Source organism: Lissotriton vulgaris, chromosome 2_1 (genome assembly GCF_964263255.1).
Source record: "Lissotriton vulgaris chromosome 2_1, aLisVul1.2, whole genome shotgun sequence".
Taxonomy (NCBI): domain Eukaryota; kingdom Metazoa; phylum Chordata; class Amphibia; order Caudata; family Salamandridae; genus Lissotriton; species Lissotriton vulgaris.
Window position 1 is genome coordinate 852,020,674 of NC_141687.1, and position 27,347 is coordinate 852,048,020.

General features: G+C 47.3%; 1 protein-coding gene across 5 annotated transcripts in view; it reads left to right on the forward strand.

The window, feature by feature from the left end:
* The window catches only part of MLPH (melanophilin), a 398,235-nt gene that overhangs the window by 238,558 nt on the left and 132,330 nt on the right, over window positions 1-27,347 (forward strand). For 3 of the 5 annotated variants that reach the window (XR_015308425.1, XR_015308426.1, XM_086956304.1), the window contains exons 5-8: window positions 8,385-8,423; window positions 9,991-10,073; window positions 21,935-22,063; window positions 23,176-23,377. Coding sequence is in view for 1 of the 5 variants with exons in the window: in XM_086956304.1 (XP_086812430.1) it covers window positions 8,385-8,423; window positions 9,991-10,073; window positions 21,935-22,063; window positions 23,176-23,377 (453 nt within the window). In the remaining 4 variants the exon portion in view is untranslated. The remainder of the gene's footprint in view (window positions 1-8,384; window positions 8,424-9,990; window positions 10,074-21,934; window positions 22,064-23,175; window positions 23,378-27,347) is intronic. The other 2 variants (XR_015308428.1, XR_015308427.1) reach the window with 1 other exon arrangement.

The window sequence follows — 27,347 nt, forward strand, 5'->3', positions numbered from 1 at the left end:
AGGTAGCAAATGTCAAAGTACTAGCGTCCGAGTAGAGATCAGCAACTAAATGAATACCCTTTGCTACGCAGATAGGACCAAGGGTAGTAGTGATTGTTGTCTCTGTTCTTCTATTATTCCATAGGATCATATAATTGAAGTTAGCAATATTACCAGCATGGATTTTGTCAACCAATTTTAAGGCTTTAATTGTATGGAGAATAACTCATCTTGAATAAATAAGATTAAGATTGGGCACGGTTAAAGAGGCAGCAGTAGAGAAGGGAAAGAAGAGGTATTGTTTGATTAGAAACCAAGGCAGGTGTTTCATAAGATCCCCAGCAAATCAACAGATATTGTATTGTATTGTATTGTATTGTAATTGCATTTATTTATGCTATTCCGGGACCCATAGAGGATTAGTGTTGAATTAGTATAGTGAAACATGCAAGTATATTTTAAGAGGTGGATAGGTAGGTACCCGAAATGGTGTCTCATAATCAAACCAGTTAGGAAGTTTGCAACCAACCTCTCTATAATTCAGACACAGGTTTTTAGAGGATATTCTCGGCTTCTTTTTGTTCCACAAGAAGTCGGAGGTCATTTGTTCCAATAGTAGAACAAATAAATGAGAAAAATGTACGGGAAGCATGCACAAGGGATGTTTACTATCTGGGAAACCCTCTTTTTCCAAGTTTCCATCCTACCCCACCATGAGATGTGTTTACGTGATCATACTGGTAAAAGTTCCTTTATTTAATCTACTGTTTTTTGCTCATTAAGTGTCAAGAGTCAGTTAAGTCACAACTGAAGCAGACACCCAAGTATTATTTTGTCTTGCTGCCACAATAAGCCTTTATTCCTGATTTATTACAATGGCACTGAAGGTTAAGGGAGAGAACTTCAGTTTTATCTCTGCTCAGTGGCAAGCTTGAAAATGAAGCGACAGTCTGAATAACAGCAATAATGGCTGTAACAGCTGTACCACGGTCGTCTGTGAACATCAATGGGAGCTGCTGTTTCAAACAGGAGTTATTGAACCAAAATCCTTTGATATCAGGAGAGTTATTTGAGATGAGAAACAGAGGGTCAATAGTTAGGAGGAACGGAAGGTGGGATAAAGGGCAGCCTTGACGTGTTCATTGTTAGCATTAAGAGCAATGTAGAGATAGTTTTTATAAAGACGCCACCAAGATTATAGCAGCATATTGCCACTTCTAATTTGGGAATGAGACTTTGTCAAATGTTTTCTAGCATCCAAAGCTATAGCAGCTGCTGCAAGACACTGGGAAAGGGAGGCTTTTTCTAGAATGTAGCAAAACATGCAAATTGTATCACTGGCAAGTCTGCCCTTGACAAAACCCGACTGCGAGGCACGGATTGATAAAATCTTTGATGCGCTTAGCGAGGATTTTGGGCTACATTTTTGCAACCATTTTTATCAGCGAGATTGGGCTGAAGTTTTTTGAAACAGAGTTCTCCTTTCCTTCTTTTGGAATGACAACAAGAGTAGCTGTGTAATCTGTTTGAGAGCAAAAGTTTTTTTCAGAAACTTATGGGTAGGCCATCTGGACTTGAGCTTCACCACCCAGAATGAGATCAGAGCGGTGACACCATTTTGTTTAGACAGTCACTTTCAGAGTGGTCATATTGATGAAATGTAGTGTGTGAGAGCTGCATTGAAAGTTAGAATCTGAAAGTGTACGGAAGGACAACACGCCGCTGACAAGGAGCACATAGAGATAAAGTCGAGGTTAAATATCCTAACCGGGAGAGAAACAGGTATAATGGAATCATCTCCCAAACTGATAGCCCGTGATATTTAACATATCTGACCAACATAGCACATTAAGTTACAGTATCATGAGTGTAACAGCAGTGATGGAAAACATTTGAGTATTGAAAGCGCAAATAATACACTTTTTGTAATTGCTTGAAAGAAATATGTAATAAGATTGAATACAAAATTTGCAAATTGGCAGCAATATTGTGATCTTAGTTGAAATGAGTTGAGCATAAAATGCTAAACCAACATTGATTTTTTGTTTTGTTTAAATCTATTTATTGCATATTTGTGTTTATCTCTTATATTGACAGCTCTCGTGACAATACAGTTAGTTAAAAGTCATCTATTCCATTATGCAAACATATATATTTCCTGTATGATTATTAACCACTGACATATACAGCATTGAGCTGGAATCACTGGAGGCTATTGCCCGTTTGGTACTCAAGTTATTTCTGCGTTTCACGTTCCGGTCATACAGATGTCAATGACAACAGCTTGGTTCAATACATATTGCTAGATTCTTAGAAATGTATAACAGGAATACATCTTCAACGTTGCTAATGTGTTCAGTTTGAGTCTACAGCTGTGACGACCCCAGTTCCATCACTCCCCCCACTCCGCCTGTGTCGTATTAGTACTAGTTCCAGTGCTTATATAGTTGATAGGCACTGTATGTGTCCCTTTAACTGTAACCCCTGCCTCAGGCATGTGTGCCCTCCTCAGGGGCTTGTGTTGTACGTTGAAAATCCACAAGTATGGCATCCCAGCTCTGCACCGCTGGGTACTGGTGCAGCCATAATGTGTCCTCCCTGTGTAGGGCTGCACTCCCTGCTTGCGCCCACACAAGGAATGATTGTTTCCAGGCCTTACTTAAAGGAGGGTATGGGTTCTTTCACCTGCGATTAATAAGTCACTTGGCAGTAGTAAGGCCTAGATCAATGAATCTGGAGGTAACCTTATGTTTCTTAGGCCTGGGAAACAGTCCCAAGATGCACGCCTCCCATGAATGTAATTCCGGGTATTCTGTGCAGGTAGATAAGCAAGATGTGATATCCTGCCAATGAGCAGGTAGTGCAGGACACTGCCATAGCATGTGGAGAATGTCCACTCCGACCTCCTCGCACCTAGAGCAAGCTGTGTCTGTCTGATGAAAATATCGGTTTACTTTGGCCAGTGTTAGGTGTGCACTGTGCATGATGTAAAACTGTATGAATCAAAATGTCACATTCTGTGGGATGTATATAGGGTCCTGCTAATATTGATGTCCATTCCCTATCTATCTATCTATCTAGGGATGACCTCAGACTTCCTCCCATTTGGCATGGAAGGGCATGAATGGGAGTGTTGTGTGCATCAGTAATGATGCTGTTAACCAGTGCACTATATGGCTACCCATCCCCATGACCGGTAAATATTGTACTACTGAGTGGGAATGCGGTTCATTTGTCAGGTCAACTCATGCTTGTACAGCATAGCCAACAGCGAGTTGTGCAGCAATAATTGTCCCAGGGGTATGTCTGTGCTGCTTGTTAGTTCTTCATAGGTTAACAAGACACCATCTCCATAGAAGTCGCCCAGTGTATGTAGCCAAGCGGCATCCCAAGCTGGGAGTTCTGCTCCTGTCATCATGGCTATGTGTCCAGGTGTGCCTAGCAGGAGCAACGCAGGCGCATATGGGATCACCAGTTGCGTGAGCTGCAGGCTTTGTCTATAGCAGCGATACGCAAGACCTAATAACATGGGTCTTGGTGCAGTGGTTTTAGTAATCGGGTGGAATAGATGGTGAATATTGGGCATTGTCCAGGTCGGTAGCATAGTGGCTGAATTGGACAGTTGTAGGCTCGACAGCCATTTGGCCACCCACTGTAGTTGAGCTCCCAGACAGTACAATTCCATATTTGGTGCTGCCAACCTTCCTTGCTCCATAGGTGCATATAATTTTCTCACGGCTACCCTGCAACGTCCATTGTTCCAAATAAAGTTGCATATTGTTTGTTCAAAATCACAGAAAATTTTGGCTGGGACATAAGTGGGCAAATTTGAAAAACAGTATTGTAGCCTAGGTAGGACCACTTTCTTTAATAAGGTGATCCGCCCATTACCGATATCAGTAACGTCTTCCAGAATCTCATTTGAGACCGAATGGAGGATATTGCCAGCATGAGATTGCCTTCAAGTATATTGTTTGTTGAGTGATATATGTGGATGTCCAGGTAGCGGAACAAAGTTCGTTGCCAAGGTACCTCTACTCCATTGAAGACTAGACCTGGATTCGGGATATCTGAAGTAAAGGGAAATAGACTGGACTTCCTCAAGTTCACCAGGAGTCCCGATAACTTAAAAAAATTATGCAGTATTTCAGCGATTGTGCATGGCACAGTGTGTACATCCCTTAGGTACAGTAATAGATCATCTGCATATAGAGATACTATGTGAAGGCCATCTCCCAGCCGTATACCCCAATTTGTACCACTCCGATATAGTTCCGCAGTTCATCGACAGCGAAAATAGCAGGGGCAAAAGGGGGCATCCTTGTCAGGTGCCACGACCAATCAGTATTGATTGGGATATTAACTTGCCAGTTCTTACCCTAATGAGGGGCTGTGTGTATAAAAGTCTTACTAGTTGCATGAAGCATGCCCCAAAACCATATTGGTGAAGTGTTGTAAATAGGAATAAACATTCCATCTATTCGAAAGCCTTCTCGAGATCCAACACCAGGCATCCGGCTCGAGTCCAGGATTGAGGTGCACATTCCTGAATTCAGAAATAACGCTGTATAGTTAAGGTGGTATTACGTGCAGGCACAAATCTGCTTTGATCCAGATGTACCAGAGTCGACACTAGAGGGGGCAGACCTGCCGCCAAGATCTTGGCCAGGATTTTGTAGTCTGTGTTAAGTAATGCAAGCGGTCTGTAAGACCCCTGCTCCGTCTGATCTCTGTCAGGTTAATGGAGGGAAACGAGTAGGGCCTCTCACTTTGAATCCGAAAGAGTGAAAGACGATAACGCTTTTTCATGCAAGAGTTTAAACTGTGGTGCGAGCATGGTAGCATAAGTTTTTTTTTAATTTCAAATAATTTTTATTAGGAAAACAAATAAAGAAGAAGAAACACTAAAGAATAATAAAGAATACATACATCGGTACATAAAATAGACATAATGCAAAATAAGTAATGAAATACAATAAGTAATGAATGGAATACAACATAAAATACAAAATAGGATGCACGTCAAAGTCCAAGGGTGATGTTCAATACACAATTGTTGCATGGGTACAAAGTGGTATGCACACATGAGATCTTCTAGAGCCCAGGGTTACAGTCTCACACAAATCCAACCAATTAGTCCACAAATCGGATGAGTGCCGTTAGGCATAAGTATCACCATAATACCCCCAACTGATACTCGTAACTAGTATTGTTACATATATAGTGACATCTATACTGTAGAGTGCCTTTTTTAGGGGGGGTCAAATGAGAAGGAAGAAGCATCAAGGGATTTCCAAAGCTTCTTATGTGTGGAACGCCAAGGGGAGGAATGCAGAGCTGGATTGTCCGCTCCTCTAATGGAGGACACCCATTCTTGCCACATCTTAAAGGACACCTCGGAAGCGCTCTTCCACTTACACAAAATTACCTTAGACGCCAAAGTGAGCAGCAAGTCTAGTAATTGGCGGTCATTGTCGTTTGCCAGCCTTGGATCCAGGACACCCAGTAAGACATAAGCAAATTCCCTTACAGGCTTGATTTTAAAAATAGGTTCTATACAATCAAAAATTATTCCCCAATAGTTCCCTAGAGAGGGGCAGCTAAAAAGCATATGGGTTAGGTCTCCTGCATCAGAGTTGCAATTCCAACATTTGGGGCTGTCTCTTAGTTGAAGTTTAAGAAGTCTGTGTGGTGTCCAATACACCCTGTTAATTAGCATATATTTAGTTTGTGATAATATGGGGGAGATTTTGTTTACAAGGGCTGTCGTATGGATTCTGTCCTAGTCAAAAGAAATCCCTGTTAAGTTGGGTTCAGCTTCCCAATCGTGTCTTACTACGTCTTTGAGTTTTCCCTGGTGAAGGGAGGAGAAGTTTATATACCCTTGATACAAAATGACCAGCTGCTCCAATACGTGGCAGTTGGGTTTTGAGCCATGGTTCGGAAGGTTTGAGAGAGCGAGTGGACAAGAGTGCCTTTAGTTTGAGGAAGTCGTAAAAGTTCATCGGTGTGAGACAGTGTGCTGCCTGGATCGAGGAGAACGGAAGGGGGTGTAACCCATCATATAGGTCTCTCACTAAATGAATACCTTTTGCTGACCAACATTCCCAGTGGAGAGGTTCTCTGTTAATTTTAAGGGCAGGATTATGCCATAAGGCCACCAAAGTGGTATTTTTAATTTTGATGCCATTTTTGTGGGATTGGTTCAATCTTAAAAGTGCACGTCTTGTGTTTAATAGGATATATTTTGAATGGGGAAGGTGTGTTAAATCCATTGTAAGTAGCGCAGGGAGAGGGACGTTACCAATGAGGGATCTCTCTATATCTAGCCACAGCGGGACATACGCTGGATCTTCGGTCAACCACTGCGCCCGTTGCTTACACAGGAAGGCTGTTTGGTAGTTTCTAAAATTGGGGAGACCCAGGCCGCCTTTATTTTTAGCTAGCTGTAGCTTTTTCATTGATATCCTGGGCTTCTTCCCTTGCCACAAAAATGTATCGAATAGTTTTTCCACCTTGTGTAAGAATTCCTCTGAGAAGGTCATCTGGAGCATACTTGCTAGATAGTTGATCAGCGGAGTCACCATCATTTTGAGGGTCTCAGCTCTCCCCCACCATGATAGATATTTAGGGGACCATCCCTCAAGTAGTTCGGACATTTTCTAGAAAAGTGATTGTCAATGACCCTCCTCCTAGACATCTTCTGGGAGACCCAAAATTCTAAGGTTGCTCCTCTTACTCCGATCTCCCGGATCTGTAATGTCATAATAAAGGGAAGCAATTAAGGATTTGGATTTCATCAGCTGTTGCATTTATGCAGTTATGGTCCTCAACTGCACTGATCCTACATTCCTCATTTATAATTATGATGTTTGAGTCTTTGAGATCCTTTCTGATTCCACCTGTAATAAGTCTGTGTCTGTTTTGTCTCTTTGGGCAATATCAGTGACAGTGTTCAGTTTCTTTAGGATAGACTCTAGTATGGTAAAACTGTACGACCTGTCTTTCACCATGGAGTCAGGAACTGGTAGTTTTTGTTTGGTCCTTTTGAGGTTGCCTTTCTCCTCTTTCTCTTTGTGATCCTAGGGTTCCACCATATTGGAGCTTATCAACTCTCAACAGCAAGTGTGCGTATCATGCTAGAGACACATTGGAGAAATGAACTTAAAAACACAAGTCCATCGACACACATCGCTGACTGGACAGGTTAGGACATTAAGGACTCTAAGAAGCACTTATAATTTGCTGAGCACTCATACTAGTTTTATTAGATGATAAAGAGGTATTGTATGCAGGAGCAATTCTTATTGGTAACAAGAACCGCTCGGATACCATGCAGCACGGAGGTAACCACTGCGGAGGTCCCTTTTGTACACTAGACTGGAACTGTTGGAGTGGAGGCAAGCATAAATGCATAGGTGAACATCCTGAAATCTGGACTGATTCATTGATTCATTGTTATTCCGAGCAGAGGACATGTAACAACATACAAAGTCGCTTAAGGTTTAGATCCCCATTTATAAGTGGGGTTTATCCGCTGTAAGATTCACTTGGGGAAAGCCCAGCCATAAAGAACCATCCAGTGGTTTGGGAAACCCCAATCTGAGAGCCACTCTTCAGAGATAGCGCAAGCCAATCACATTAGAGTACGGCCAGAGAAAGCCCAGCGCATTGCGACAACCTTAAGCGCAAACATGCTCGAGTCTGAAATGGATTGTGTGTGCAGGTCAAATGGAGGACAGAATGAGGAGGTATAGATTAGGTAGGTGATGGCATCGCCGTAGCTGAGATCTCTTGCTCGAATTAATAAAATGGGTTGGTGCCAACTATTGGTGATTAGCCGTGCTGTGCCACAGGTCGAGATGTGGTCTGATTCAAATTCTGTACCACAGCGCCAAATGCGTGGCACAAAGCTGAGCAACCAAATGTGTTTTTCTATGTGGGATCAGATTGCAGTGTCACAGGTGTTGTGCCCTTGCATTTAAAGGGGCTGGCTGCGAGGAGGATCTGGGACAAGAAAATCCAGTTTAAAACTTGATTCCTGTTCTTTTTGGATCCCTCGTGTAAAGCTTAAAGAGCCATAAAACCACTTCCATACTAAATATGTGATTTAAATTCTCATGCATGTTGGTCCTGTGCAATAATTCCATGTTATTAAGAGAACAGAACAGTTAGGCTGGTAGTAGAGGAGAAAGGATGCTAGATTCCACATCACACTATTATTCCTCGGCAGTGGACCGGATCCCGGAGGCTTTTCCCTTCTTAGGGATGATTAATCAATTCATTTGAAAATTTGAGTAGTGAATGAGAAAACCTCATTCAGGTATTTCATCTAAGGTTGGCCATGTCATAGTAGGATGAATATTGCTAGTGAATTATCAGTAAAATATCTCTTGTTTTTTTAGGTCTCCATGACAGATTTTCCAGCTTGCCAAATATCAACAGTAAGTCATTTTGTTATGAGGGGATCCTAATAGGGGTATTTTTCTGTCTGATGTCACAATTTGTAAGATAGATTAAAAGCTTTAATATATTCCTACTTTAAACAGGAAGGTGAATTCAGCGAGGTTGTCCCCCATTCTCTTCCTCCAAACTAACCAACTCCCCCACAAACAGGTAGTATGAGACCAGGAGAGAGCCTTCCGCCATTTGTATACATAAGTAGCCCCAGCTGCAAGACGGGGGCAGGGCAAACAAAGAACTGGCACAGAAGGCGGCTATGCAGGCACAAGACATGGAATAGGGAGTTTCTGCGCCTGCGCCCGGCCCCTACCTCCCCCCACACACACACACACACACACAAGAGGCTCAACTAAATGTGTCAAAACAACTCACTACAAGCTCCACCTGCGTGTGAGAGGCCTGTCTTCTTGACTCAGATGTTTGAGAGCTGGAAGGGTGCACTGGTGACTCAGGAAGCAGACTCTGCCTATGTTCAGTCTTCCTAGTATGAGTCACCCATGGTGACTCAGAACCATTAGACATTGGACCAAACTGTCCTCTGGCAAGTGAGTTGCCCAATGCCTTTACATTTTTCTCTTCCACATGTATAAATGTTTAGAACAACTAGACCAGATGTGTTCTTCATAGTTCCTGAGAATCGTAATCACATCAGATTTTCAAGACTACCACCACTGGGTATCCCTTCTCCGCATGAGTGAGGGTTTGGCCATGGGACATGTTGTCGCTGAAGACTTAGGTGTTCCAGTTAGTCTTTGCTCCAGTTAGAATCCCCAGTCTAGGCAGGTGATGTGCCTGGTCCAGGTACCTTAAGTTATTTCTACGATAGGTCACACCCATACTGATGTCATGTCAGACAGGATTTATGAGGGCGATATCCAAATATCCAAAGAATACCTATGAAACCCTATCCCAGTATCAGAAATAAGAACAATGTTGCATAAAGGAGCTTTGAGGCACCTGATTCTTCTATATGAACAGCATCTTGGACAAGGGTGTAGCGGACAACCTAAAGTCGGTGCTAGGGTCGTGAAGAGATTGCACCTGAACCACAGTGACAAGAGTGCTGTTTTGGAAAACTATATGCATCATTACTTCAATTTGTTATGGAATCACAAGCTTGTCCATGCATACATCTGCCGTATCAGTCTTGGTAGTCTTGGACTTTCCAACGCTTGGCAGAATGATGTGGTGCTGGGTTTATGTACTATCAGGGGTACTGCTTCAGTCGGACTGAGATTCAGGCAAGAATAATGAGGACAAGGCGAGCCAAGTGTTAGGTCGTAGAACTACAAATCTTTTTGAAGCAGCACCCAGTTGGGTATCTCTTGTACTCCCCCGTCCGCATGCCCCACTCTACTTCAGCGATTTGATGAGTCTTTTCAAAAGCGTACTCCACAGTGTTTTAAAGCAGTGGTCACTGTGTTACTAAACAAGTTGACATGGGTTAAGTTGTTCCATCAGCACTGTGTTCCAAAGGATTGGTTAGGCTTTTCCAAGTCCCTTCTGCAAGTTCCTTTAACACATTCTTTCCTAATGTTTTCCAACTAGGAGAGTACCTGCGACAGGTGGATGCTGGCATGTTTCCTGATGATATAGCGGAGGATGACGACGAGGCACAGCGCTACAGTCTGGTAAACCTAACATACTGCAGATTAACATCTCACCTATGGGTTTTTTCGCGGAGAGACGACATTAAAAGTATATGATCATTTATGGCACTGTCTCATTGTTTTGTGGTGCATTTTTGTAGTAATGATAGACAATTTCAGCTTGGACAGTTGCTGTTTTTACTGAATAACTTCTTATAATGGTACAGACAGGCTAATAAATCGAATACATAAACAGTTTGTATGGCAACGAATGCAGCGCTCAGAACCCTCTTAAGGCTTGTGAATTACAGTTCTTCAAACTGAGAGCCAGTGTAGCCAAGGTCACACAGAGTGTCACAGGGGACAGCTGAAACTTGAACTCACATCCACGATCAGCAACATAGTTGCGTAAACCCAGGAAGCTCACAACGCACGGCAACGGTTCAACTCAATATTCAAAAGTGGCTTTTGCGCTGTTTTGTGTCACCTGTCCAGGGCTCGCACAGGGAGCATGTGTCAGGACTGGTTTTTACTCCATTGCATAAGTGGTTGGCTGGTATTTTAATTATGCCTACGATGTAAACGTTGCCTCAAAGATAAATGTTTTGCTTTCTAGCCTGCCCTGGATGGCAATTTGCAAACTGAATATTTTAAGACTTCCAGAACCCCGCCATTTGAGAATGTAAATGAGAGACAAAGCTCTCAAGAGTCCCAGGGCAACGTGTGAGGAACTCATCAAGTCCAGTATTTTCTTTACATTCACTGATTTGTAGTCCTGTTCATCCCATTATAAGATCAGGACTGCAAGTCCCAGAATGCAAAGTACAAATATGAACTGCATGAGCAACTCATGGATTTAGGAAACCTGAGTGCTCTGTGAGGGTTCCTGCTAGAGAGATGCATTTCTCTCTAAACTGACATGGTAACTTTCCAACAGCGCCTGCTTCTGCTTCACCGAGCTAACCTTCTTGCAGTCTTGTCTGCAGGAGTAACTAGAACTGTCCACAGACCTGGGTTTAGAGTCAATATGGACACCTCATTCAGCCATGTTGAAAATTGTAGGTTTTGGTTTCTTCATAACTACAGGCACGGAACTTATCGGCTGCCTGCATTTTTAACTTTTAGTTGTAAGGGCACAAAGGATTTGGGGGTCTGGTAGGTGTGAAGAGGGCTCATGGCAGTCCATATCAGCTGTTCCTTTTTCGGGGCCAACTCTAGCCTATAACTCTGCAAGAGAGTTGAAGGAAGCAGCGTATTGTAGCTTCCGTCTTCTCACATGTGAAGCGAGCCATCAGGTGCATGCTCTACAAATGGCCCTCTTCCACCTCAGGAAATTAGCTTTTTAGTTTTAGGAGCAATGCAGCTTTCATGGCACAGTCAAAAGGTATGCTTGTCTGTAGCACACACAAGGCCATGAAGTGCTAGCTGCAAAGCACTCGAAGTCCCACCCCTTCCTAGCGGGTGCGAGGGTGACTTGATGTTGCATCCCTGGAGATGTTTCACAGGGGTTTGATCTCCATTTGGCCTCTTACAGAGATTCCCCTAGTCTCCTCCAGTATGTGTCCCTGTAAAAAGTTTTCTCTTGTAAAGTAATCCCAAAAGCTTTGTAGCTCTTGCCAGGAGCTTCCCTCAGAAGCTCATTTTGATTCTGTGTACCATGTTTTTGAGAATAGAGAATTATCGGGTTTTCCAATTGGTAAAGTGTGATGGGAAGCCTAATGTCTTGCATGGGTGGTATCAGGGTTTAACAGCCATCTGATATAAAGCAACAAGTTAGCTCAGTAGACTGGGTATTGGGTGCCATGTGTTATTTCTGTTTCATGTCATGCAAGTTGCTCCTGCCTCTAACGATGTGCACACAAGTTTTTTAATGAAAACAATGACATGATACGATGTTTTATTGGCAGGCTCAAGGGGTGCAATAGGTTTAAACTATTTTGACCCATAGACGCAGCAATCATTCTAACATTTTGAAGGTGATGGGTACTCTGCTGCCTATTTTTACAGTTCTTTTCCCCTAGTCTACTGCTTGCAGGTACTAAACCCTTGCGTAACTTTGCATTGTGATAGAAGATAGAGCATTCACTCTGTGAAGTCCAAAGCAGCACAGATTGGAATAGAATGCAGACCATGTTGATAAGTGTTTCCAAGGAATACTGAGGTTACAGCATTCCCACCTTTGGGCTGCTGTGCACCCTGAATATCGACACCGGAATACCAATGGTGTTGGTGCATTACACTAAATAAAGGACCAATGGGACAGATCAGGGGTGTGTAAGAACCAAAGGATGAGGGCCCTCGGCAAATATATGAAAATCCACACCAGAAAACCCACACAGGACAAGATTTAAAGTTCAAACCATGACGGTTTATTTAAAACTAAGAATCAGTACAGAAGGCAAAAACGATTAGTTAATGAGGCAATTCAATTATTCATAAAATATCTTAAGTATAGAGTGAGTGAGCAAACTGTCATAGAGACTGCTTGGTATGAAAACAAGGAAATATTTGTAAATTATCTAAGTATAAGAACAACAAGAGGACAGACATGAAGCCTGACACTGATAAAAGCCAGGACAAGTCTGACACACATATCAAAAAGTAGGATTCTAAAGTTTCACAGGAATAAAGAATATTGGGCCGATTACAATGGCGGGCGGTCCGCCACCGCCGGCCCGGCGGTGAGGACAGCCGGCCCAGCAATGGCCGACCACCCACCATCAACCTGAATATTCCCACCGCCAAATTAGGATGGCGGTGGGAATGGGAATGGTACCGCGGTCCCGCAAGGCAGTCCTTTTACGCCTGCCTTGCGGGACGGGTTACAATGGGGCAATGCCTGTCTTTTTCGGCAGCCATCCAGCCGCAAAAGGCAGGCAGAGAATGCCTTTGGGGCCCGTTCTGGGCCCCTGGGGTAGGGAGTTGGGGTGCTGCAAGTGGGGGGTACCTATGCTGCCCCCCTGCATTTGCATGTACAAGGTGACAGGAACAGCACGGTGCTTGTCACCTTGTACATACAAAAAGCACAACATGTATTTTTACATTGTGGCGGGTGCTGCATACCCTATGTTTTCCCCTGTTAAATTTCGGCAAGTTTGACCTGCCAAATTTGATCGAATGTTGGGTTATTTAACAAATCCATTATTCACCGGATGTGTTAAAAAAAAAAAAAACGTATAACTCCGTCTCATGTGTAAACCGGGGTTTACACACAGCACGGAATTTATCGAGCCACTCGTAATTAGGCCTATGAATCCCTTTTACCTACAAACAAGAAGATGACACCAAAGCTTTGCACTCATTCAATATGGATGCTTCAGAATCCTTCACAGGAACAGAGAAAAGTCCTTGACTTGTTACAGAAGTAAGTAGTTAGAAAGCAGCTTCCTCCTAAGAAATGACAGAATTTTATTTCATCTCAGCTCAACACCACTAAATAGAGCTTATTTCAACTACTTTAAGAAAAAGGCATATCACAGAATGAGAGTTAGAAACCATGCACCCTGTGCAACTTTTAAAAGCTACATTTCTCAGTTGTCAGTTCAAACAGCCCAAGACCCAGTAAATGAGTTGTATGGCTTACTTATTCTAACTTAAAAACACAATAGTGAACATAAATCGTTATTAATACATGTGCTCTAACATTGGGACACAATATTGAGGACAAAATATCGAAAATAAAATATTGACAGGTAAGTATGTCTAGACTTTCTATACCCCACTCCACATATATGTACCATGGCCTTCAAGTACATAGATGTGGAATTAGAAATAGTAAATCTATACACTTCTCTATATGCGCCTACCTTTCGAGATTTTGTCCCTCTATACTCTGTCCCTCATATTCTTGTGCCACAATGTTCTGGGGGTCGATATTTAGTCGTACAACCGCTTTGATGATCTCTGCATGCTCAATCAATACCATATAAAAATCTAGTATAACTTAGCCTCGGTGACCATAAAGTGTGCTTGTCTGTTACAAATTAGTCTGAAAATAATAAGGACAACTGTGTGCATTTAAAAGATGACAGAGATGACGGCGTGGCCAAGATGGGATGAGGGCGTGGCCAAAATGGCGGGCTGAGAGGTCGCACTCGCCGAGAGCTCCCGGACCCCTGAAATCCTGCGCCGCTCGTAACTGCTGATTCCCCCCGGATCACGCGGTAACTGAGCCTGGAGCCCCCGGTGGAGGTGTGGACCGGTTGTTGAGCCTTGTTTGCCCCGTTGGGGGTGAGATCCTGCCCGAATTAGCCTTGGTCGGAGCCCGCTGAGCGGCCTGTGGGTGAGCCGGGAGCCGCGAGACTTCCGGGCTTCGGAACCTGACGGAGCGCTCTGCCGCCTATGAGAGGCCCGCTGCAGTGCCTGTGCTGTCGAAGTGGGAGCCGGCGGTGACTTCGCGAGCGAAGCGGAGCCAGCCAGCGGCAGATGCAGGGAGCGGAGTTGAGCGGAGGGGATAGGCGGAGGCAGAGCCGGCATCGAACTGCTACGCTGGTCCGTGGTTTGAAGAGGCTCGTCCTGAGAGGTCGCTCCGGCCGGTCGTTGGTGATGGAGTAGTGGCATTGTGCTCCTGGAGCGGATCTTTCCCCGGGATTGCTGATACCGGCGACCATCGCCTCTTGAGCCTGCCTCCCGGCTGGATTTCTCGCTACCAGACCCGAGCGGAGGATAGGCCTTCCATCTTGGGCGTTGGCCTATTGCTATTACAGGGCGGCCATTTTGTGCACCCCGGCCTGGCGGCTCGGCCTTCCTAGTGCTCTTGGTGTGGCGCTGCCCCCGTCTGGTGTATAGCTGCGACGGCACGGTTGCCCTCTGTGCCGGACGGAAAACCTCGGCGTCCCCTACACAGCTGAAATGTCGAACGCTAGAGGACAGAGAAGGGGTGACCGGACCTTGCCGGACATGCTGGGGCGCGGCGCCCCGCGTAGCGGGGGCACTCAGCCCACCTCGACCTCCCCGGCCCCGGCCAAAGGGTGCAGATGGCGGAGAACCCCCGGTGACAAGATCATTTCTCGAGTCGCTCTTCAGTTCCCTGCGGGAGGACTTTCAAACGCTGAAGCGTGAAGTGGCCGGGGAGGTCCGTGAAGTACGGAGAGAGATGGACTCCCTGGGGGAGCGTGTCAACACCGTGGAGGAAGCAGGCCACTCTAGAGACGAAGAGATCACCCATTTGCAGCAGGAGGTCCTGCGGCTGCGGGAACAACAGATTGAATTGCAAGCCCACGCCGAGGACCTCGAAAACCGATCCAGGCGGAATAACATCAGGGTCCGTGGCGTGCCGTCCGGTGAGGAGGGTGAAGACGTGACTGCATACCTGGTGGCCCTCTTTCGTGCAATTCTGGGGGAGTCGGAAGACTTTCGGATCCGTATAGATCGGGCACATCGGGTGGGTCGCCCCCGCAGAGCCACGGCGCCTGCCCCGGACATTCTGGCCTTCCTCCCGGACTTCCCCCTCAAGGAGCGGATCCTCAGAGAAGCCGTGGCCAGCAGCCTTTCCGCTTCCGAGACCACCCGGTGGCCCTGTATCAGGACCTGTCTACGGTCATGCTGCAAAAGAGGAAATCGTTCAAGATCGCTACCGACTACCTCCGGGAGCAAGGGACACAGTACTCTTGGGGGCATCCTTTCCGATTGATTTTTCGATGGAACGGTACTTTGCACCAGCTCCGGTCCCTCCAGGATGTCTGCGCGGTGTTGGGCCTCACTGCATCTGATACGGACACCCCGGCACCGCGTCGTAGACGAAGCACTCGTGACGGATGGCAGCAGGTGGGAGAGAGGAGCTCTCCGCCGTCGGAGCGACCGGGCTCGCCCACGATCCGGGCGGACATGGCGGCCGCCATCCAGGAGGCCTCCAGAGTGGCGGCGAATGGTGAAGTGGCCCTGACGGCCTGAACTTACTCCGGGGGGAGTCTGCTCTAGCTTTTTCTTCTTGCAGGTGCGGGGATTCGGGGGGAGGGCGGGGAGGAATGGCGAGTGCTGGAGGTGGTGGCTGGACGTCCACTAGACTGATTTACCACGGCCTTGTCCGATAAGGACCGGACTGGGACAATGTCTTTTCTGCAAAGTTTGAGAAGTGGGGTACGGGAATGGGACCGGCGGGGGGATGTTTTGCATTTGGGGACTAGCGGGGGGGTTTGTTGTTGGGAGTGGTATGGATCTGGACGTGTGGGGTCCCGGGGGGAGGGGGGGCTTTTCCAGTTGCGGGGTATTGGGGTTCGGGGACTGTACTGTGCGATGGGGATGTTCGTAGATGCTCTGTGCTGAGGCCTCGTGTGGCGCCTTCCATGTTTGCCCGCTGGGCTTTGCTTCTTGATGTGTGCTCCAGTGATCCCCCTCCTTGATGGCTCTTAAAGTGATTACTTTAAATGTGAAAGGGCTGAATAACCCGGTTAAAAGGCGAGCTGTGTTATCTTTGTTAGAGAACTCCCAGGCGGATGTCTGCCTGCTGCAGGAGACCCATTTGCTGGCTAAGGACTGCTCTAGGATGCGTACCCCCAAGTTCCCCACGCAGCTATTCTCCTCTAGCACTTCTAAAACGGCAGGGGTGGCGATCCTGTTCTCTAGGGGGTTCAGGGGAGAGGTATTGCACAAAATAGCGGAACAGAAGGGGAGACTTCTGGCATATAGGATCAAGGTGGGGGGTTTAGTACTGACTGTTGGCACTCTCTACAGCCCCAATGACCGCCAGGACCAATTCTTGCACAGGGCACTAGATGACGTGGCGTCCACCTCTGATAGGCACATAGTATTGGGGGGTGATTTGAACCTAGTTTACGACGCGGCAATGGACAGGTCTGTGCAGCGGCGCCACCAGTTGGGTGAGCTTTCGAGCTCGATTCGCACTCGACTTGAGGAGCTGGACTTGCATGACATGTGGCGCCACCTTCACCCTACCACCCGCGCATACTCCTACTTTTCACATGCTCACAGGTCCTATGCGCGACTGGACCATCTACTCGTGTCGGGTCCAATGCTCCCTTTGGCTTCGAGCGCAGATATGGGGGTCCTCTCTCTTTCCGACCACGCACCGGTGGAGGGTGCTTTCACTCTGCCGCCGATGGTTCGGCCGAGAGGGGTCTGGCGGCTCCGAGACACGCTTTTGCATAAGCGGTCGACAGTGGACCAGATCCGCGCGGCCATTTTGAATTTCCAGAGTGTGAACGATAACGAGGACACCTCTCGCGCGACACAGTGGGCAGCCCTGAAGGCCGTGCTCCGGGGCGAATTTATAGCTATCTCCTCGGCTGAGAATAAGGATCGACAGCTCAAAAGGGACGAGCTTACCCGGCAGGTGAAGGAGCTGGAACAGGTTCATCATAGGACAGGGGCCCCCAGGGTTTGGAGGCAGTTGAAGGCAGCCAGAAAACTTTTGGCCGCCCTGGACATGGACCGGGCGGAGTATGCGATGCTTCGCCTGAAGCACAAGTACTACACGGGGGGGGATCGGTGCGGACGGCTCTTGGCCAACAAACTCAGGGTGCAGCACCAACAGCACCGAGTGAAGGAACTGGTTGACTCGACCGGAGGTTTGGTCACCGCTGATGAGCAAATAGCAGACGTCTTTCGTAGCTTTTACGCTGACCTCTACACTGGAGAGGCCCCCTCTGCCCAGGCTGAAGTGGACTATCTGGACTCGGTGCCGCTCCCGTCGTTAACGTCAGATCAGGCTCAGTATCTGGAACGTGACATCCGTGTCGAGGAGGTGATCACGGCGATATCCCGGCTCAAACCGGGCAAGGCCCCGGGACCGGATGGCTTTATCCCTCTGTTTTACAAGACCTTCTGTCAGGAGTTGGCACCTCTGCTGACCCGCCTTTTCAACACGTTGCGGAACCGGGTGCCATCCCCTCCGAATTTCTTCAGGCCACGGTCTCCGTGATCCCGAAACCGGGCAAGGACAGGACCGCCTGTGGGTCCTACCGCCCGATCTCGCTGCTGAACACGGATTTGAAAGTGTTCACCAGCATATTAGCGGCACGCCTGGCACTGCATCTCCCGGGCATGGTTGATTCGGATCAAGCGGGCTTTGTGCCTGGCAGGCAAACTGTAGACAATACAAAGAGGGTGACCCACATTCTCGAGAAGGCCTCCAGGATCCCAGGGGAGAGGATGCTCTTGTCTATAGACGCGGAGAAGGCTTTCGATAGGGTACACTGGCCCTACCTAGAGAAGGTCCTAGGCAAGTTCGGGATAGGTGAGAAGTTCCGACATCTGATCTTCAATTGTTACCGGTTCCCATCTGCAGTGGTCCGAGTGAACGGAGGCAGCTCTCGGCCCTTTCCCATTGAACGGGGTACGAGACAGGGGTGCCCACTGTCCCCTTTGCTCTTTGCCCTATACATGGAGCCATTTGCTCAAAGGGTTCGGCAGAATCCCGACATTGTCGGAGTCAAGATGGGTGAATTCCATCATGCGATTAGCCTGTACGCAGATGATGTCATTCTGACAGTAGACGACCCGCGGAGGTCGTTACCGGCTTGCATTGCGGAATTGGATTTATTCGCCGAGGTGGCGGGCTTCAAGGTGAACTTAGGGAAGTCAGCCGCCCTTGACATTTCGCTTGCTAGCGCTACCAGAGCGGAACTACAGAGGCTTTACCCTCTGAGCTGGTCCAAGGACCGGATTCCATATTTGGGGATCCTGTTGGCGCCTTCCCTCCCGGCGATGGTCACGGCCAATTATGCTGCTTTGAGCACGAAAATCAGAGAGGAACTTGGCCGGTGGGACAAGGGCACGTTGTCGCTGCTAGGCAGGGTGGCGGCGGTGAAGATGACCCTCCTGCCTCAGGTGCTTTACCTCTTCAGGGCGTTGCCGCTCCAGCCCCCCACGGGGTGGCTCGCGGAGACCCAGTCGGCCATCGCGCGGTTTGTATGGCAGGGCCGTAGGCCGCGGATTAAGAGGAGCATTGCTACGCTGGCGCCCGACTCTGGGGGGCTGGGGATACCGGACTTGCGGAAATATTTCCAGGCCGCCCAACTCCGCTATCTGGTGGAATGGAGCCGGTGGGAGTCTGATAAGCACTGGCTGTTCCAGGACCAAGCGGTGGCGGGTAGGACGCTACAGGAAGTACCATTCTTGAAGCGGGCCCATCGACCCCCCCAACCTCTACGCGTCTTTGGTGACGCGGGTCCCGCTTCGGACGTGGGACTCGGTAGCCGTTAGGCATGAGCTTACTACCTTCCCCTCTCCCTTTACGCCGCTCATTGGCAACCCGGACTTCGGCCCCGGGATGGAGAGCGGCGCTTATGAACGCTGGCGGGCGGCCCGCTGCTGCGCCTTGTATCATTTGTACAGCCCTGAGGGAGTTGTCCCCTTCCAGGATTTGCGGCGGGACTACGGCCTCCCAGAGACGGAGCGCATGCGATACATGCAGGCGCGTCACTGGGCACTTCAGCCCCAGGTGCGCGACTCGGCAAACCAGGAGATCACGGTATATGAGCGCTGGTTAATCACTCGCACGTCGGACACTAAATTGATCTCAGATCTGTATAAAATGCTGCAGCCCCCCTCCTTCCATATTCACAACCCCGGCCGGGAACGATGGGAGCGGGAGCTTGGGCGAGTGTTGAGCCACAAGGAATGGGAACACATCTCCTTCCGCGCACGCCACTCGGCCTATCACACGGGTCTTACGGAGACCTTCACCAAAATCTCGACCTATTGGTACCGCACCCCGGAGAAACTGCACGAGATGGACAGGGCAATACCAGGGACGTGCTGGCGCAACTGTGGCAATACTGGTACACTAACACACATACTGTGGGACTGCCCCCTTCTGGCTCCTTATTGGGAAGAGGTCCTGGGTGAGGTGGACAAATGCTTTGAGATAGAGTTGCCGAGGTTCCCCGCCTATGTTCTACTGGGATTGCCAAATGGGTTGATGTATCCCCTCAGGTCCAGGAGGGGCAGACAGATTGCGATTGCTCTGGGGTCAGCGGTGCAAAATATTCTCATACATTGGCGCTCTACCACACTTCCCTCTGTAGTTGGCTGGCTGCATAGATTATGGCATGTCCTTGGAATGGAGAAGATGTCCTTAGTGGCCCTGGGAGACACTGATACTTTTGAGGAACTGTGGGCGCCCTTTCATAGCTTGTTGTGCTCTGAGTTTCGGGAGATTACCTGTCCCAGATATCTTAGGTTGCTACGGCTGACGCCGCCACCAGACCAGCCTGTCTGATCGGACGGGGCTGGCATGGCATAGCGGGGATTGCTGGAGGGTCGATATGAAGAGTGAACTGATGGTAATGGCACAGTACAGGGGGTGGGTTGGGGTATGGTAGTTGGGGGGGTTCTGTATGGTTAAGTAGGTTTTTGGAGCGGGGATGCTTCTCTGCCCCTTCCCCCTTTTTCCTCCCCCCCCTTATTTTCTTTTTCTTTGCCCCCCCCTATTTTTCTCTTCCTTCCCCCTCCCCCGTCCTTCCTTCCCCCCCACCCCCCTTTTGTTATCCTTAGGTGACCACAGGCGCGGAAGCTGTGTTCCTGAGTCGAATGAAGCCTATTGAAAAGATGTAACTGTTTTGCTGTATTTGCTGTATCACACGCACCGATTGTGCGGATCCTGTGGTTTATCTTTTTTTTTTCCTACCCTGTTGTTTCCTACCCCTCCCTGCTTCAATAAAATACTTTAAACATAAAAGATGACAGAGAGCTTCTTTTTGGATAGACGACAATGTAATGTGTGAAGACAGCGAATGGTCACTGTAAATACCACCTCATTGTAGAACAGGTGTCAAACCCTTCAGTCTCACATTTAATGAACCTCCCCCACCCTTCTGAGACTCAATGTTTGCTTCTTTCAAGTTAAGCAGCGAGAGTAAAAATGTCTTGGGTTGTACATTTGTGCACTTTTTTTTCCCAAAACACAGACCGAATATAAAGATTAGCTGGAACCCTTTTCCCCACAGAGGATGAGCTGTGATTTTGTGGAAAGAAACCCAGATTTCCAGGCTACAGTTGGCATGCAATGTAACCCAATCAGTGAAACCATGCATATGTTTAGCCATAAGGTCTTGGGACTTAGGGGTGTGGGAGGGTGGAGTGAAGCAGCCCACGAGGGTAAAAGCTAGAAAACGTTCATTTTGATGCGTTGCTGAAAGAAAAACAAAAGCGTAGTTCCATGAAAGTGAGCAGTGGAAGATGCAAGTCATCCAGTCAAAAGGATGGTAAAGAGGATATGCTCCATGGGCGGGACAAGCACCAGAAGAGGAAGGGAACTAATTTAAAAAGAAGCAATCAAATGAGAGTGACAGTCATGCCAGCCAATGGTAAACAATGAGTGGGTTTTAAGCTCACTGTAGGGGTTTGGTATGCTCCACAAGAGCCTTTCACATACAGACAGTTAAAAGCTAAAAGGTTCTCTGGTATGTGAGATCTGAAACAGGGGTGGGCATTGAAATTATGGTTTTGATACAGTATATTAAGAGATTTAGCTTAGTGGTAAGATTATAGTAAAGGCTGGGTTTAAGGTTAAGTTTGATGACATATCTTCATCCTTATTGCATTTGTTTTTACAGCGTCGTTCTTGTCAACCTATCATCAAATGAGAATTTTGGCATCATGAAATGTTCATTTTGTTCTGATCACTGTAATATTTCAACGTTACGGCAGTCTTCATTTCACTTTGATTTGTGTCTCCTATTGCCCCGGTCTGTGACAATGTGACCCCAGTCATGCTCTGCCATCTCCAGAGTCTGGGGGGGAAGTGGGGGGGGAGGTGTCACCTGTCCATGGACATATGACAGGGGCCCACAGCAGTGGACAGCGAGCCCTGTCTTCCTCTTGATACTATGTCTGCCTCCCTTTGATCTTCCTCTCGGCCCTTCTAAGGTGTGGTGACGGTCTTATGCTATATATGCCTTTTTTTGTACTTTACTTCATTCCACTCTCTCTGCCTCTCTAAGATGCGAAAGACAAAGCGCCTACTCTCTGTCCACCCCTTTGACTTTGAACTGGACTCTGAATATTCGGCACAGTCTCGCCGGCCATCTGTGCAGTTCTGTTTGACTCCTGCTGAGCATGACGTCGCAAAGGTACTTGGGAAGCGGGCTTATGTCTCTCACTCACTTCCTCGCTTTTCTTCTCTGTCTCTCTTCATATTTCATGTACTTGTCTTTTCTGGAATGTTCACTACATTGTTTTCACTCACCCTTCCCTCGCTGTCTCACGCTCAACCTCACTCTCTCTCTCTCGATTTCTGTTTGTCTCTTTCGTTCTAGCCCCTCCCCCCTGTGTGGCACGTATTTTGTTGTCTCGATTCTAATGTGTTAGTGTATGTTGAAGTCATTAGGGCTTGCTGAAGCTTCCTTCCCTTTAGTTAAGGGATGATGACGCATTTGGAATCAGTTCTTTTGACCACTGTGCAATATGTTTAGGAAGGTCATTTGGTTAATGCATGATGACAACGTCAGAAATTGGTAATGTTTCTTTTACTCTGGCCAATGCATGATGACAAAATAAGGCTTTGGCAATGTAGGCCTCACGGAATAGTGAATGATAAAGTCATCCAGCTTGGCTAGAGCAGCTTCCCCATTGGTTAGTGGACTGTGCTGCAATCCAGCGTAATACATTTTGTCCTCCATTATTAATTCAATGTATTCAATGGAACACATTCCATTGCTACGCCTCTCTTGTAAGATGCCAAACGGGTTTTAAAGGGAGATCGTTTTTTTAAACCACCTCTGATGACGCAGCTTAAATAATTTGGTAAGCCACCACTAGGTTGGCCTGACGCTGCTGAATCTTTAAGGCTAAAAAAGGGAACAAAGCAAAAACCCTGCACATAACCAGGTGAAATATTCTCAAACTGCACAACTTTGTTCATCATTCCCCAATCAAGCTTCCACTGTGTTGACCGTATTACCAGTTTACGATACCCTTTGATGCATGTTCGGACTAGTGTCAGATTATATACTATAACAAAGTGCACTGTTGAAGGATAAGGTTAGGCAGAGACAATAGTCCTACAGTTTTATTGTTGAACTATGTCATATTTAGAATGTTCTAAAACTACTCCATTGTAGATCTCAGTCTAATTGGCTATCACCATGAGCATGTATACGTATATTTATATATATCTATATATATATATATATATTTGTAATTGTTTGTTGACTTGTCGGTGTTGTTGCTTCCTTGTCCTCAGTCTTTCTCTGAGTTTAGCGGCCCTGGGAAGGACACCTTGCAGAAGGAGTCTATGATCGCCGAAGCTGAACTTGCTGCCATGTTTCACCACATCCTACAGGAGCAGGGCCACCCGATGGAGCCACCGGATCAGGAGTTCAGCACCGAGGTCCGGCTCACAGTCAACTCTCGCCGGAGGAGTACCGACAGCACCTACAAACCTGGTAGGTTCTGGAGCTGCAAATAAGTTCACATAGAGGCTCAAACTTCTCCAGAACTCCGATCATGGACAAATGTTGACCAACTTGGTGCAACAAGAAGGTTTCTATATAATGGGTCACATTAGCAAGCTGAAGGGCATCTAATTGATGCCCTGCTCCCAAAACATGTCAAAACCAGTGTGTTTGAGGCATATGAGCTGTAGATCGTATACTTGTGCATAGATCGCCATCTGGTGTTGAGCTCGGATGTTTGCGCTTTGTTTTTGTCTTGGAAGAAGTCTTTGTAGTCATGCGGTAGGTGACTCCTCCTTAGGACGATAGTGCGCATGGGCATCGACTCCATCTCCAGATTGTGTTTTTTTTCGCCATCGGGTTCGAGTGTGATTTGCTGCACTCCGGGTCGGTGTCGGTTTCAAACCCCTCTTTGATGCACAATCCCTCTCCACTCAACAGTATTGTCTCGATCGCGTTTTCCTTTCGAGGCCCATCTTTAAAACAAACTCCTCAACTCGATCTTCAACGCGGGCCGTTGGGCCTATCCGTGCCGACCACGCCTGCAGTCAATAGAAAGGACGCCTTTAAAAAAATGTTCCTGTTGTGGTGTTAAGTTCCCACACAAGGACTTGCACAAGGTTTGTAATCTCTGCCTCTCCCCGGAGCACGAAGACAAGAACTGCAAGGCCTACGCATTGTTCAGGTTGAAGAAAACCATCCGTGATCGTTGGGTTTGACTTCCCGAAATGCTTGCGGAAGCAGCTCGATTCCAGACATCTTCGTAGCAGATCCCAAGGTCCAGCCAGAGCAACACAGTGATGAAGAAGACGTCTCCAAGGCTGAGGATTCTGATGTCGAAGAGGAGACTGTCACCCTGGCTCAGCGGTATGTGAGTACTAAAACCCCTTTCCCAAAAACCCAACCTAAGGCTCCATTAATACCCTCGCCCTCGGGCTCAGGTCGGCACCGGCAACATGTCTCCGACGCCCCACCCTCGGGCCCGGCCATAAAACCTAAGGACAAGCCTTCTGACTCGGGCTCGAGCCAGCCCCATTCCGGTGCCGGAAAGTCACCTTTGGCACCAAAGCACCAAAGCAAAGATGTGCCACGCCCTTCTTTGTCGACACCGAAGACAGCCTCGATGCATCGAAACATACCAGGGACAAACATTCCGAAACGAAAAAATCTTCTGACCCGAAAACGGCTTCGGAGCCAAAAAAATTGTTGAGCTGAAAAAAGTCTTGGAGCCACAAAATCCTAGAACAAGGAGTCCAAGACCCCACAGAAAGCCTCAGAGACTTAGTTCAAAGAACATTCTGATCCCAAATCTTTGGCACCGACAAAAAGACATTTTACCCACACAGTCTGTACCTGATTTTTCGGATCCAAAACAAAAAACTTTTTATTGACCCAGAGACTGGCAAAGCCGTCGCCAAGCCTCCAAAAAAGAGAAAACTAGACACTTCAGAGGAATCTGAAATACCCTTGAAACGAAAACAGATGAGTACTAACCCCTTTCCACCTCCTTCTCCTCCTCCAGCTGATCCAAATCTTCTAATTTCTCCATCACACTTCCCACAACATACTCTTTCCCCTCCAACACTAGATGATGAGGATGATCATACCGATGGGGGTGGGAATATAGATCCAGATGGGGATGATGATGCACATACCATCCCACACGACGTAGACCCTTGGGATGACTACAACACAGATCCCTACCCACATAATGACCCGGGCCTCTACCCATCTAGGCCATCACCACCAGAGGACAATATTGGGTTTCCGCAACTAATCAATAGGGCTGCCCAATACCATGGGGTACGGTTACATTCTCATCCCTTAGAGGAGGATTTTTTACTTGAAACCTTTGCACCCTCTCAAAAGTCCATGCACACCCTGCCAATGTTAAAAGGCATGCTCAAACATTCCCCAGAAGTTTTTAAGGACCCTGTCAGAGCCAGTATTCTCAACACCAGGGTAGACAAAAAGCATAAGGCTGTATAAGGCAGCTCCCAATGACCCAATTTACATTAAAGGTCAGGTCCCTTTGGATTCTCTTGTGGTGTCTAATGCATGCAAGAGGGTAATCTCACCCCCCTACTGATAAAGAGTCCAAACTAATAGACACATTTAGTAAACGTATTGCGCCACAGGCTGCAAATCATTGGCGGATTGCCAATGTCCCAGCTTTATTGGCCAGGTACAACAGGGCTCACTATGATGAGCTTGAAAAGCTCATGCAACACCTTCCCGACCAGTACATGCAAAAAGCCAACAACCTTATACAAGTGGGGAAATTTATCACAAACACCTCAATTAAATGTGCGCTCGTGCAGCTGATACTGCATCTCGTGCCATTAACACTAGCGTTTTGTGGCACAGGCACGCTTGGCTCTGAGTCTCCGGATTCAAGCAGGAGGTGCAACACGCTATGAAAAGATGGAAAAAGATTGGGACACTCCTAAATCCATGGGGGCCTTACAATACCCTTCTCCTAGAGGTTCTTTTCGCTGCTCCATCTACAGGGCTGGCTCCAAAACCATTGGCTCAGAACATTCCTGTTCTTCCTATAAGAGCTCCACTCAAACGTCCTCCAAAGGATACTTTCGCGGAGGCTACAGAGGCAACAATGGTAAGGGAAGTGGTTGTGGCAACAATAACCGCTTCTCCCCTACCACCTAACAATGACTTCCCTACGCTTCCCCCCGATCATCCCACTCCTGTCGGGGCACGTCTCTCATAGTTCCTACCTGTCTGGAATTCAATCACAACAGACAAGAGGGTAAGACAAATTATCCAGTATGGTTATTGCCTGGAACTCACCTCTACTCCCCCAAATATTCCTCCCAGACAACGTCCAATGTCCTCGGAACATCTGACACTTTCAAACAACAGGTTCTCTCTCTATTACAAAAACATGCAATAGAACCTATCCCCTTGCCTCATAAAGGCACAGGGGTTTACTCCCTCTATTTCCTAATTCCACAAAAGGACGGCTCTCTCAGGCCCATTTTGGACCTCAGACCGCTAAACCTCTACATTCAGTTGTATCACTTCCACATGGTCACTCTCCAGCTGGTCCTCCCACTGCTTCAACAGGGCGACTTTCCATCCACTCTGGATTTAAAAGATGCCTACATTCATATTCCCATCCACCCCACTCACAGGAAGTATCTCAGGTTCATGGTACATGGCCAACACTACCAATTCAAAGTCCTCCCATTCGGGGTGACTACGGCACCTAGAGTCTTCACCAAGTGTCTTGCAGTAGTTGCAGCCCACTTACGAAGACAGCACATTCATGTCTTCTCTTATCTGGACGACTGGCTCATAAAAGCCAATTCACACAGCAGCTGTATGCAACACACACACAATACAATCCAACTGCTTCATGACTTGGGATTTACAATAAACCTCACCGAATCCCACCTCCAACCGTCCAGCATACAACAATATCGAGGGGCTACGATACACACTTAAAAATCTCTAACATATCCCAACCCAGTCAGGATAGGCACCATACAAGCTCTGATAGCAAAATTTCAGCCTCAACACTCACTACCAGCTCGAGTGTTCATGCAGCTAATCGGGATGATGGCCTCTTGCATTCTCATCATCCCTTATGCAAGACTCCAAATTCGTCCCTTACAGGAGTGTTTGGCACGTCAGTGGAACCAGACTCAAGGTTAGCTAACAGATCTGGTGTTGGTAGACGACCGCACCCATTGCGCTTTGCAGTGGTGGAACACAAAAAACCTTTCCAAAGGGCGGCCGTTCCTCCACCTGGTTCCACAGATAGTGCTAACAGCAGACGCATCGCTCACCGGCTGGGGAGCTCATCTTCAAACCCATATCTCGACCCCTCAGCAAAAACAATTCCACGTAAAATACCTTGACTTGTTGGCGATCTTCCTAGCGTTCAAATCTTTTCAAGTCCACCTCATAAGCAAAGCTGTCCTGGTTCATTCAGACAACA